At 31.6% G+C, this 13892-nt stretch overlaps 1 protein-coding gene across 1 annotated transcript; it reads left to right on the top strand.

The window, feature by feature from the left end:
* Positions 1-9418: 9418 nt before the first annotated feature.
* On the top strand, positions 9419-12448 carry LOC143042333 (BTB/POZ domain-containing protein 6-like). Its single transcript, XM_076214613.1, has 3 exons — positions 9419-9509; positions 9815-10080; positions 12201-12448. Exons 1-3 carry the CDS (start codon positions 9498-9500, stop codon positions 12217-12219), a joined length of 297 nt encoding a protein of 98 aa, XP_076070728.1. The 5' UTR covers positions 9419-9497; the 3' UTR covers positions 12220-12448.
* Positions 12449-13892: the final 1444 nt, after the last annotated feature.

Below are 13892 nucleotides of genomic sequence, written 5' to 3'. Positions count from 1 at the left end.
GCTTTAAAGCTCCCGCCCACTGCCGGACTGAGTATTGTTTGAACCTGTGTTACCTCAGAATGTGTATTCCAGTTGCATTCCAATGACGATGACAATTGTCGATTTCAAAAGTTGAATGTGTATGATTGTGTTACAAAATCAACCATGTCAATTTCAGCATGCATGTTTAGTGTATGTCAAGTCTGAAGCGTAGGACAACACACTTCTGTTTCAATTTTGACAATGTTTTGGTATTTGTTTTTACTGTTGAAATTAGTTGTTATGTTAAAATAGATAATTATTCACCTTCAGCGATGTATTATTGTTGACCATTCGAGATTCTTTTTTTGCGAACCCGTCTTCAGCGTAATGTGTGATTTTGATATTACTACTCGGGCCTCAAGGGATAACAAATCGAAAATAGATGCTAAATATGTTTAGTTGTTGTGTCTTTCAAAACACAAACAATATACAGAATTAATTGCAGGATAAAGACAATAACTGTTTAGTGTCTTTAAATATCAGCTGTATTTGTACTCGGCTCGAAACAGGTGTAGTAGCTCGCTAAAAGCTCGCATACACCTTGTTTCCTAGCCTCGTACAAATACAGCAGTTATTTAAAGACACTAAACAGTTATTGTCTATGTATTTGTACAGTAAATTTTATCTTGACTTTGGGTAATGTGAGCATAATCGTCATTACACCCTTTATAGTTGTTTTGACTACTCCGTTATGATGGTTAAATTCAATTATTCCTTTCTTTGTGGTGCATGATACCAGTCTATTATATGTGTACATTATACCAGTACAGTGTACGTCTAAAAGGAATGAATTCAGCTCATGTTTGGTATTGATATCAACCATTTTTATTGAATTTGATCTAGCAGTAGTAACAACCATGGTATCGCTATAATATGTGATATCAAAAGGAATAAACGGTTTAAGTTTAATCTTAAAGTCAAGTGAACCGTCAGGTTTTATTACTCCAATGCTCATTTCCTTCTCATTTGCAAATGCAATTTTGCCATGGGGAAGTAGTGTACAACCCGTTACCCCATCTCCATATGCTGTTATCTTCTTTTGAAACTCAAATGCACTATTTTTAATTGACTTAACAGTCGATTTGGTTGCAATCATCTGCGCTTACTTTTCCTTCTTGTTTGTGATAACGACAAAAATTGGAAAATAATCTACACCTACAGTTCCTATGTACGGAATACCAGTAGTAATTTGTTCAATGTCAATAGGGTCCTTCAATACTAACACAGCTTGACATAGGCCCTCGCTGGCGACCATTGATTGGACAAATGTTTCATTTTCCACCATATCATTTTCAATTTGTTTCATAGAAAGAAAAAGTTGGACATCAGATGCATATTTCTTCATGTTTATAAGATTAATATGGCATTGATTTAATTGTTCTAGTTTTTCGTTCAACGGTTTTAAAACCTAGTGTATTTTTTTGCTTTCGTTTTCTTCTTTGTAAACTAAGTCTTGTATTTAAATCGTCATGTATTTTGTCCAGATGTTTGTTAATTTTAAATCTCGTCTGGTCAATTTCTTGTTTTGTTCTCTTTCTCTCTGTCTGCAGTGACTTCAGATTTTCTTGCAGGTTGGTTCGCATTTTCTAAAAATTCGCAGCTGTTTCATCAATCATTTCTTCCATCTTTTATATAATCATCAATTTCGATTAAATCTTTGCAGTCGTTATTTGTTTCAATGATACATTTCCTACAGCAAGGGCAGTCGCGTTTTACAAAATGTTTGAAAAATTTCTTTGTGTTTTGTACAATATTGCTGAATATCTTACAATTTCCGTTGTAAAATCTGATACTCAATTAAAGGAATGATGTTATGATTTCTTGACGCTTTCGGTAGGTATGTTGTTCTTTACAATCAAAACAAAGTCCTTCGTCACAATCAAGTCAACAGAATGTCGATGGTTTCGACAGTTGGCGAACATCACACACACCACATATGGCTATTGAATGCGACATAATGATCCTGCAATATGTAAACATACGCATAAAGATTAACAAAAATCTTATGTTATTTCAAACACCATTAAAATACGAAAAAAGTGAAGGAATATCGAATATATACATTAAATACAATAGAATTTTATAAACAGGTATGTCAGTATAGGTAAAAAGAATTAAAAATCGAGAACCTCAAGTGTTTACTACATAAATTTAAATTTGGCCTTTAGTAGAAACTACAACCTGACCAATTGAATATGACACCCTTAAGATAATCCCAAGACACTTTTCTGTTAGCCATTGGTAATGATTTTTTTAACTTCGTCATGTATTTCATTTAGACTTGAAACTTTGCATTTCGTGAACAAATGCGAAAACTTAAAAAAAAAACTGCATTTTTAAATTGAATAAACAATGTAAAATGCGTCATTTTCAATATATTTACATACATGTATCAATTCAACACAACAAGTGAACTGTTTTCAGCAAAGTCAACATTCAAGGGTATTAAGGTCGTGATAGTGAGGGGAATTTATACTGTGAGTATGTCATAGTTTGATTAAGTTGGAAATTATTGTGTTAAGTGATATTATTTCATGAAAAACAATGGCACATAAATAAAAAAGACATCATTATTTGCTCATGGAACGTCTGAACATGAATATTTGCTGGTAAATACCTTTGGTTGTAGCTATGATGATTCATATCGTTATGAAGGGAAAATAACGATTAAGTAAACACATATTATACAACAATTGAAAAACTGAAAAGAAAAATAATACATCCATTTATTTATTTTTTTGGCGTTTAACCTTTTTCACCTGAATTCGCGACAATTGATGATGTCACCATTTTCTATATTCTTGTATTGTTCATTCACATCAATGGTTCCCATGTGTACGACGATTTTCTACTCGAGGAAAATAAATCCCTCTAGAAATTAGTCATTAACGGTATTTTCAAGATATTTAAACTTCAAAATGTGTCCCCACAGAAGGTTCACAAATAGACTTCCATTTTTTTGTTTTAGGAAATCAGTATTTCCGTGAATATTTCACCTTAGTCTTATGATTGTCCTAAATAATTTTCTTTAAAATTATGCTTCGTGTAAAAATCGCAGAACGGATCACCAATCTCTTGTAAAGCGCACAGACCATGAGAAAATTCCGTTAAACAGTTTTTGCGATGTCAATCTGGGAAACATTCTCGCCTATTTTATCTAAAATGTGGAGGATAAATGTACCAGACAACGTTTATTTTGTATACTTTGAATGATCCTTTCCATGATAATCATTGTATTTTATTCAAAACTATTCTTTTACATAATTATTGCTTTTAAATTTTAATATAAACGAATAAAGACTTCTCTTATATATATTTAACAATATAAGCCATAAGAAGTAACAATGTTTTACGTGCGGTTTGTGTATTAAAAGTTGTATTGCCCATCGAAATTCAATTATTTGATAAATTTTGTATCTTTGTTTTTTTCACAAGCGTTATCAAAAATACTAATAATAGAAGGTTAAATAGCATATGTATTAATAAGATCTGAGCCATGACAAATTTGATCAAAACGATTACTTATTTCTAGAATCTTAACTGAATTATGTCAATCTTTTAACAAAGCCGTATCAATTTCGATATTTTGGTAGACCCTGCGTTTATTTCTTAAAAATAACAATTCATATGTAGATCGTGTGACTCTCAATATAGATTCAAACATCTTACTTGCCTTGTATTTAATCATTTGAAAAGAACTGAGGCAATCGTGCTGGGTAATCACTAACACGTATGCATTTAATTCCAAACATTTAAGCAGTACTATCTACGGGGAATGCATAAAATACTACAAATATCACTTCACAAGCTTAACATTGGAATTAGAAATTGATTTTTGGCTACTAAATAATTATTCTAGTATTTATACATCCCTGTATTTTCTTCTAATAATTTCAGGTGATTATTAATCCAAAGGAAAACTTCGGATACCCAAATTGCATGAAAATCTAAAATAAAACTGTAAACGGTGCCTTAGTTTCTGTAATTCGTACAGACCTTTGAAATAAAACATTTTTCAGATATGTCCTCTTTAGAAAGTGATTTTGTCACAGGCGGGTGTGAAGGCTCCTAATGGAAGTACGACATGTTAAACGCTTTGAACACATCAAATTCAGAAATTTGTAATTTTCATTCTATAGCCTTGTTTCAATACCACTGTTTGTTGATTGAGGGTATAATCAGCCTCGTAATCTGTTCTTCGGTTATCATATGATTTATAACATTATTTTTTTTTTAACTTTCTTTGTTGATGGAGAAGTCTTAATCGCTTATTCCATTTTAAGATGCTAAATGGAACGGCCACATTAGCAGTACTTTATGATTTGCCCAAAACGATTAAGATAAACTTTAAGCACTACACAAAAGGAAACAACCAGAATAGTGACACACAAGGTTTATTAACCAGTTTTGTTCTAACAAAAAAGACCTTTTATACGCCGAGAGAGGATAGTATATCAAACTTTAGCAATACGTCGACATCGACTTATAATGTAATTTTGTAAATGGTGATACACCGGAATATCTAGTAGAAATAGTTCCTCCATGTATATAAAGGTCGTCTATTCTTTTTTATGCGATGGGAAAGGACAAATAATCCCTTTCACTACCTAAATAATTCATTTTGTTTTTCAACACTCATAATGGCACAAATCAAACGATGCTATTCTTTATATAGTCATTATCTAATTTGAAAATGTAAAGGTGCAAAACAAACTTTTTCGAATGGCCCTTGAAAATATCATATCATCTTAACACAGTTGAGATGCAGTTGTACATTTCTTAACAATTTGTTCAAAGTAAATATAACCGAATTTCATGCTTATTTAAGATACATTAAAAGGACTGCATGCTTTTGTATTTCTCGCAATACGTGTTGCGTCTTACCTCTCAAGTTTCACTTGTCATCCGCCTAGTTTATTATTTACTACAAATAATTGTCTCATCCTCTTTGAATCATTGATTAAATAAAATATGTTTAGACCTAAAAACACTGATATGCACTACTCATTTTACTTAGAGAAGCAGGCATGGTTAAACAACTTGACAAAATTATTGATCGATGTAATATACCCATGTTAGTTTCTTCACAGTAAACCATATAAATATATATATATAAATATATCTATCATGTTTATTGACTACCCTTTCAATGTTTTTGTCAATAAAGGCAACAGTAGTATACCGATGTTCAAAACTCATAAATCGATAGAAAAAAAAACAAATCCGGGTCACAAACCAAAACCGAGGGGAACGTATTAAATACAAGAGAATGACGACACAACATTAAAATGTAACACACACAGAAACGAACTAAGCATTAGACAAAATCCGATGAGAATAACAAATATAACATCAAAACTAAATACATGAATTTTGGATAGAAAAGTACCGTGACACGTCTGATAATAATGTGAATTCACACTCAAATATAAGAGGAAACAAACGACACAAAAGAAACACAGCGTTAAAATGTAACACACACAGACACGAACTATAATATAACAATGACCATATTCCTGACTTGGTACTGGACATTTTTTAAGAAAATAATGGTGGATATAACCTGGTTTTGTGGCATGCCAAACCTCCCTCTTTTATGGCCATGTCAAATATAACATTAAATGACAACACAACATTACAGGACTACAATACAAATAAATAGGAGAACACAATTGACACAGAAACACACGAATAATAGCTAACAAAAGGCACCAGGTTTAAAATTTAATACGCCAGAAGTGCGATTTGTCCACACAAGACCCACTAGTGACGCCAAGATACAAATGTTTGAAAGCCAAAACAAGTACAAAGTTGAACAGCATCGAGGACCAAAAGTTCAAAAAAGTTGTGCCAAAAAGGGCCAGGGTTATCTGTTAGGTACCAGAACATCCCTATTATTTAGAATAATTCATACTTTTGCAAACAGTAAATTTTATAAAATAACTATATAAACATATACATGATAAAACTGAAGTATTAACTAATTACAGAAAACAACCGGATACATTACATAACCCGACAAAATCCAACACAATCCAACACAAAAAATAGACACACCCGAATAAGTCAAGGCCTCAACGCAAAGTGACGACACATTTGAAATTGTAAAAAATGACAAAAAAGCTTTGAATTTGTTAAACAGCACATCAAAAATGAAAAATGACGTCACATTTGAATGAATAAAACTATCTGTCAAAAATAAGATAGAATTAGGATTGATTTAATATTATATATGTACTAAATACTGATATTACATTTAATAACAATGAAAATTGCAATACTGAGGTAGCAGTTAGACAATTACCTATATTCTATGTCCGGTTATATCAGAATCAAACTGCAACCGTAATACATCGTACAAATTACGTTTAACCAAATCAAATCTAATAAATGAAGGCGGTGATTAATTTTCTTTAACATAATTTTTTTTTTTAATTTCAAATATATTTCTACCTTTGCTCCAACGCTTATTTATAAAACTATGCGCCGGGTTTATGTCAATATTTGAAAAAAAAATGTTCAGCTTTTAGTGGTTTATTGATGATACATAATTCTAATAATGGTGAAATTATATAAAATGAAAAAAAAACTTCATATTTGAGTGATTTTTGCTGATTTTTCAAATCAAAATAATGCAATGAGGAAAATAAGTACTCACTTTTCTAAAATAACTGTACACTCTTTTTTTCCCTTTATATAATATTCATCTCAAGTCTTGAATATGGGCTTAATTCGTTGAACATTTATGTTTAAACCATCACGTGATTTCAAAAACGCATACAGATAATCAATAAAAAAGGTAAAAAAAGTGGTGAATTTTGAATGAACAAAAATATTTATTTCCGGCTTTATTTAGTCCAGGCTCTACATTGTTTTTTAATATATTGTAATACAAATTGCATTACTACATATTTCGATATTGTGCGTACATCATAATATAACATTGTTATCAAATTATACACAGGAAAAGACTTCATAAGTTTCTTTAAAACAATTCTGATCCTAGTTTAATCATTTATTAAACAAGGGAATGACCACCATAGCCAAGTATGTGTCCACAATTCATATTTTTATTCATTTACGATACACCAGAAATATTGTTAAATGAACTAAACACAAAAATCGGAGTGTGATTTTCTTACTATGAAGCTGATATAGAATTACAAATACAATAGAAAATTATGCTGTCTGGAACAGGAACATAAAGTTTATATTTGATATTATAAACCTTAATAACTCTTTTTGGGGAAATTTGTATTCCAAAGCCATATAAAATATTGATATGTTATTTAACGGTAAGGATTGCAACGCCGACGACATAATACAGCGATAGCGCCAAATCTCTAACACGTGTAACTTCTATACTAGTTTTCGCTTAAGCAACACATGGTTACGTTAGACACAGGGTTTCGATATATTACCTGCTTTTATTGAAATATAAGGGTATTCGTAATATTGGTATTTATCGTGTTCATCGTTCAATCTAATGAACACGTATCTTTATTAGACTAATCCCAATCACTTCAACCAACTTAAATGGAATATTCTTAGTGAAAGCCATATGAAATTAGAATGAAATACAAAACATAGATAACAATTCATTACACAATCTTAAACGATGTAATATATGACTATCTTTTACTATTTACCTTCTGTATTGATTCTCATGACTTTCAATAAGATAATTGTTGAAGACTGAAAAAGTGAAATCACAAAAAAAACTAAGCTCCGAGGACATGCAGGCATTTTCTTATGTAGAAAATGATGGGCATATATTGTTAAAACGCATATGAACTTATTATACTTATCATTTAGTTACAAAGTATGTTTGCTTTATGAGATTTGAATTTAAGCAAACTACTGGTCCTTTAATTTAATCAAAGCTCCTCCGATAATTTGAGAGGAACAAATACACTTTACCTGTATACTGATGAAATGTTGTACCTGATTCTTTTTCGTTAATTCAAAATGGAAACGGGGAATTTGTAAAAGAGACAACGACTCAACCAAAGAGAAGAGAGCAACCGGAATCGACCAATGGGTGTTTAATTCGGGGCGAAAATCTTGCACACTGAAGCCTTATCAGCTGGCTTCAAATAAAAATGAGAACTATTTCAGTGAAAATGGGCGTCACACTCAACTTCGAAACATAACTGAACCAAAATTTAAAAAAAAACATAGAAGACTAACAAAAGACAAGAGGCTCCTGCCTTGGGAAAGGCGCGAACATGCGATGGGGTTAAACATATTTTTCCACAATTTAATCCTCCCCTATACTTCTATAGTCAATTAGTTTACAAACACGCAAAATGGCAATGATCAACATAAATTAACAATGGACTATTTTCAGTCACTGATATTCCAGCTCAAGACCTCAATTAAACTAATTTTTTTAGATTATATCTTACTGAAATTTAAATTAAATTATTTTGTTCATTTAATTTTGTTACATTTCACATTGCAAATGCAATTTAAATAAGCTGTACTTCTAATCTCAACTTTCGTCTTCGAAAAGATTTCTCGTCGCTTACCATGATAATCTCATCTTTTATATACAAAAAGTTGAAATGACTTATATAGTATAAGGAACTACTAGTTCTGGATAGGGGATCACTCTTGAATCATAAAACTTAAAGTGCAGCCTGTTGTCCAGTGAACTGTTTGAATAGACCCGTATGTTGATTTGACATGCTCTACTGATTGTCTAATAACTTTTATCCCTTCTTTGATAAAATTATAAGATTAAGATTTGTTTTTTGTTTTGTTTTTTTATATTATTTATTTATTCTTTTATTATTCTTTTTTTATTCGTTTTTTTGTTTTTTTGTTTTTTCAACCCTTTTTTCAGAGGTTTTCATTCTCTTTTTCGCAAATGTGATTAGATAAGTTTATGATTTTATTTTTTCAGATGTTCGGACTGCTTGGTTTTCTTCGTACAATACAGGGTAATCTATTTTGCCCTACTTCTCCCATTTTTCTTTTCCTAATCTGGAGTGTAGGTTTGACGCATCACTGATACATGTTTGAAGTAAGAATTCAAGTAAAAAACATATGTATAAATCTATAGAAATTTGAAATTAAATGACATAGTGACATGTCAGACACAATTATAATGAAACTATCTAAGACACATATCAACATTTTATTTTATGTAACTTCTTAAATCACCTATAAATTCAGTTAAGATTAATCAATGATATTTATGTAGATACCTATATCATTCACGACGCCCCGTTATGACATTAATATATCATTAAGAAAAATGAATATGCACACAATGAAATACACATAAAACTTGTCAGCTATTTTTAGAAACCAATATGACCATATTTTTAAAAATAGATCAACTAACTGTGTCATGCGTATCTCTATCGTATCGTATCGGGTTGTTACTGATTAATCTACTTTTACAACTAAATCGAAAGTACTTTATATCTTGGAACGAATCCACCATCTACACATTTTTTCCTGGGAACATGTCACTGCAGGTAAGTATTGCTACTTGAAGATCAAAATACGCTATTATATATGAAACAGGAGGGTCGGGTAGCTATTCGCCACCGTCCCCTCGTGTTGATTGAACGTGCCCCGCGGCTCATCTGGTCAAAAGTTCGTTCCAGTAATACTTAGCTCTGACCAATGAGACCCAATACAGATGTTCAAATACATAATTCTATATAAATTTATTCATATATTTTAAAGCCAAACATTAATACCAAAATGAAATAGGAGAACAAAATGTGGTCTGATTTATTTGATATTCAATGTCATGTTTTGTTTTATTTGATTATAGAAAACCATGGATAACTTAAACAAAGAAAAAGTCGATTGGAGAGAAGGCAAAACCTTACCAAATTGTATGCTGTACATGTTAGAAAATGAAATTATGTGTGACGTCACGTTCCGTGTTGGAGAAAGCTGCAAAATAATTAAGGCACATAAGAATATTCTGGCTAGTCGCAGCTTGGTATTTCATACGATGTTTGAAGGTTTACTTCCTGAAAAAGGAGAAATCAATATACCTGATATTGACGATGATATATTCAACAATCTACTTCGGTTAGTATGTTGTCAGTTGTTCCAATTATGGAATATGTTCACAAACAGAATAATTAAATACAATCTGAAATAATAGAAAATAAATCAAAACTTGTTGATAGTTTAAATAAATATATATTTGGAAGTTTGTAATAACCCTAACTGGCTATACAACCCTAACTGGCTATACAGCCCTTGCACGGTCGGTAGTTTGAAAATGTTCAGTCAGCATGTCTTTGAAGCTTTACAAATATGCATGTACAGACCATCATTTAAAATATATTGGTATAAGCATATGCTCTGATCATTTGTTAATGTTTGAACCATATGATAATATACTCGTTTGATTATTTTAACAGGTTAGACCATATGAGTATTCACCAGAACTTACCGCGTCAATGTATCTGCTATTTTGCCTTCGCTAATATCAATTTAAAGCACCTTTATATGGCTTTTCTTTTTTTCGTCCGTAACAGCTCTCCAACGTTTTTAAATTGTTTTGATCTTAAAATATGTCGTTCTCAACTATCATTAAAGATATATTAATTGTCGAAATGCAGATTTGGTTCATGAAAATTAGTACCGTTAAACATGTTAAAGGGGCACTAGCTACAAAAATTTAAGATATGAATTTTTTTTGTTCAATAATTCATGAAAGTGAAAAAGTGATATAATAATTCGCTTTTAGTGGCCGGTATGCTTCAATTTTGTCAAAATAAGTTAAGAACTATTGCTGATGCATTATTCACTTGCAAGTTGATAGTTCGACCTTATGATATCCGTACCTATGCGAACTTCAATTTAACTCCTTAATGATGTTTCAATGAATAAATTGTCTGAGAAAACAACAGTGGAAATCTTGTTAAAGGATTAATTTATATATTTATTGAAGTAATTTTCAAAAAGAGGGGCAAAAAATACCAGAGGGAAGGTCAAGCTCATAGATCGAAAATACACTGACAACGCCATGGCTAAAAAATAAAAAGACAAACAGACGACTAATAGTAAAGAAGACGCAATACTGAATTTCGACATATTGTGTTTCGTAAAGAAAAATCGACAACGACCAGGTCAGTATTTAATATGCATATGGTCATTACACCCCAGCTCCTTTGTTTTATCAGGGGTGATCTGAGCCGGATCACCCTCTTTTGTATTTTTTGTCTGCATGCTTTCCTTTGTTCTGTAACATTTTGGCGGAATTGTCAAATCCACAGTTAAACTTAGAAATAGTTATACAGAAAAATGACTAACTATTAAAATTTGTGAAGAAAATAAACCTGTGTCTATGCTGGGAATCGAACTTAAAACTATTAGCATATAAACACATAAGTCATACCGCTACATAAGGACGACTGGATACACACTCCCTGTTAATCTAACATATTTAAACTGTGTGTTCGGGGCTCATATATGGTATACACAATATAATAATATATGAAGTAAAGTATAATGATTGTGATGTGTTCTAAACTAGATGTTATGGAACGTAAATGGGCTTTTATCCTATTTCGAACAGCTGGGATGTAAAATAATTATCCCATTCAGACTTGGTGAGTCAATGTAATATCATTCTCTGGCTCATCGAAATCGAAAGGATCTTGCACTGAAATACCACTTTCCCTCATTGTATAACTATTACTAAGCACACGCATACGTTACAAATAATCATTTGATCGAGAAAATATAGAAATAACATTTTGTTATTCAATGTTCAGATAAAACAAATAAAACGTTTAAGCTATACAATGACCGCATTCGGTAATCATAATTTAGCCCGTACTGACTTAAACAGTAATGTGACGTTCACACGATTATGGACCGTTTTGAGATCATACAGCACTAAACTACGACTAGTGAAAAGGTAGAATTACTTCCCTTGATGACCTGGAGTGTCCGATCCTTGACTGCACGCTGTCATAAACGTACGTAACAGAGTCCTGAAAGGAAGGATTATCACATTTAATTGCAAATTTGGTTCATTCATTCACTATTTAACTGTCGTCCTTGATAGGTTTATTCCCAATAATATTTTTAAAAAGTCTAATCAAGATCCTGTGAATCGTGGATAGAAATAAGATATATCAGCATTTACAATTGTGGTCTTAAACTTGATTTATATTATATATTTTTTCAATCAGGTATGCCTACAGTAATTAGATTCAAATATCCACAGACAATGTTAACAGAATGGTATATGCAGCTGACAAATACATGCTTTCAAAAATTAAGACAAAGTGTTGTGAACTCCTTAAATCAACTGCACAATCTTCAAATGCCGTTGTGGCGCTCTCAGCGGCTAAACAATTTCATCTCGAAGATCTTCAAAAAGAAAGCTTACAGTTTATAGAAGATAATACGGACGAATGCCTGTTGTCCATTCATGCAGTTCACCTAAATACCGAATGCGTTAAAATTATTTTAACATCTGATAATCTTTCTTGTTCCGAGACAGAAGTTTGTAAATTTTTCCTGAAGTGGACAGAAGCTCAATGTAAAATGCAAGGTAAAGAAGTAAATGCAGAGAATTTAAGAGCCATAGCAGGAGAATTGGTGTTCATGATAAAATTTCCTCTTGTAGAAAAAACTTATTTTTCAAACAAAGTTTCACATTCCATGCTACTTACCACCGATGAAATTCTAAGTGTTTTTCGGTATCATTTTGGTGAAAAATGCTTACTTTTTTCGGATACACCTAGATGTTCATCCAGCTATTTGCAAACTAAATACTTAAATCGACATACAAGTGTTAAGTTTGGATGGCGCTCTACTGCAGCTAACGCCCTCAAGTTTTATTCAAACAAATCAATATTGCTCAAAGGATGCATAATTTTTGAACCAGAAATAAATGCGAGTGTTGAATATTCGAAGTTCACATTTGAATTAACAGATAATTCTGAAAAAGTTATATGTAATGAGGTACTGGACATGCAATCGACAACGTCACACAAAAACACAATTGCTTTAACACTAACCAATCAGATTCGACTGAACACCGACGAGCGATATACAATTATGGTTCGAGATATTAAACCCTCAACGTATTATGGAGTCAATTGCAAATCAGTTTGTAATCGAGATGGTATTACAATAACATTTGAGAATTCTCCAAAGTGTAAATGTAGTACCGATGTTAATCATGGACAGATAGCTGGAATCATGTTCAGTATCTAATACTTTGCGTCATTTATTTGTTCAATTTTTTGCTTTGGTTTACCGTTAAACTTGCATAAACAAAACCGCCACAACACCTGGGAACATTATATTTTTGTAATTTTGAACTCTAATTTATTTATTGTTTGGAAGAGGAGTCCTGTCAAAACGCCTTATTCACTAATGTATGATCTTCATAATCGTATGTTCGTAGGATACGTTTTTTAAGATCAATGTTTACTTCGAGATCAAACATTATTTTGGTAAGCTATACTAAAGAAGACTTAATTGTTTATTAAACTAAAGGCGACTTTTTTCCTTAGTATTACTGGTTAAGCATTCCTGTCAAGTTTTGTCATAATCAATTCAATAAATTTTAGAAAATCTAGTATAATTAAATCTTGAATCTTCAGCGATTCGAGCTAAAAAGTAAATTCCCAAAAATACTGAACTCAGAGGAAAATCAATTTATGAAAGTCCATAATAACATGGCAAAATCAAATAACAAAACACATCAAAAACGAATAGACAAGAACTGTCATATTCTTGACACGGTACAGGCATTTTCAAATGTAAAACTGGTTGATTAAACCTGGTTTTATAGCGCTAAACCTCTCACTTTGATGAAAGTAAAGGAGTAGGTCTAGTAAGACCCCTTTTTGGCCCCAAAATATAGCAGT

Source organism: Mytilus galloprovincialis, chromosome 8, assembly GCF_965363235.1.
Source record: "Mytilus galloprovincialis chromosome 8, xbMytGall1.hap1.1, whole genome shotgun sequence".
Taxonomy (NCBI): domain Eukaryota; kingdom Metazoa; phylum Mollusca; class Bivalvia; order Mytilida; family Mytilidae; genus Mytilus; species Mytilus galloprovincialis.
Note: the sequence above shows the minus strand (reverse complement) of the source record. Positions and strands in the feature narration are given on the sequence as shown.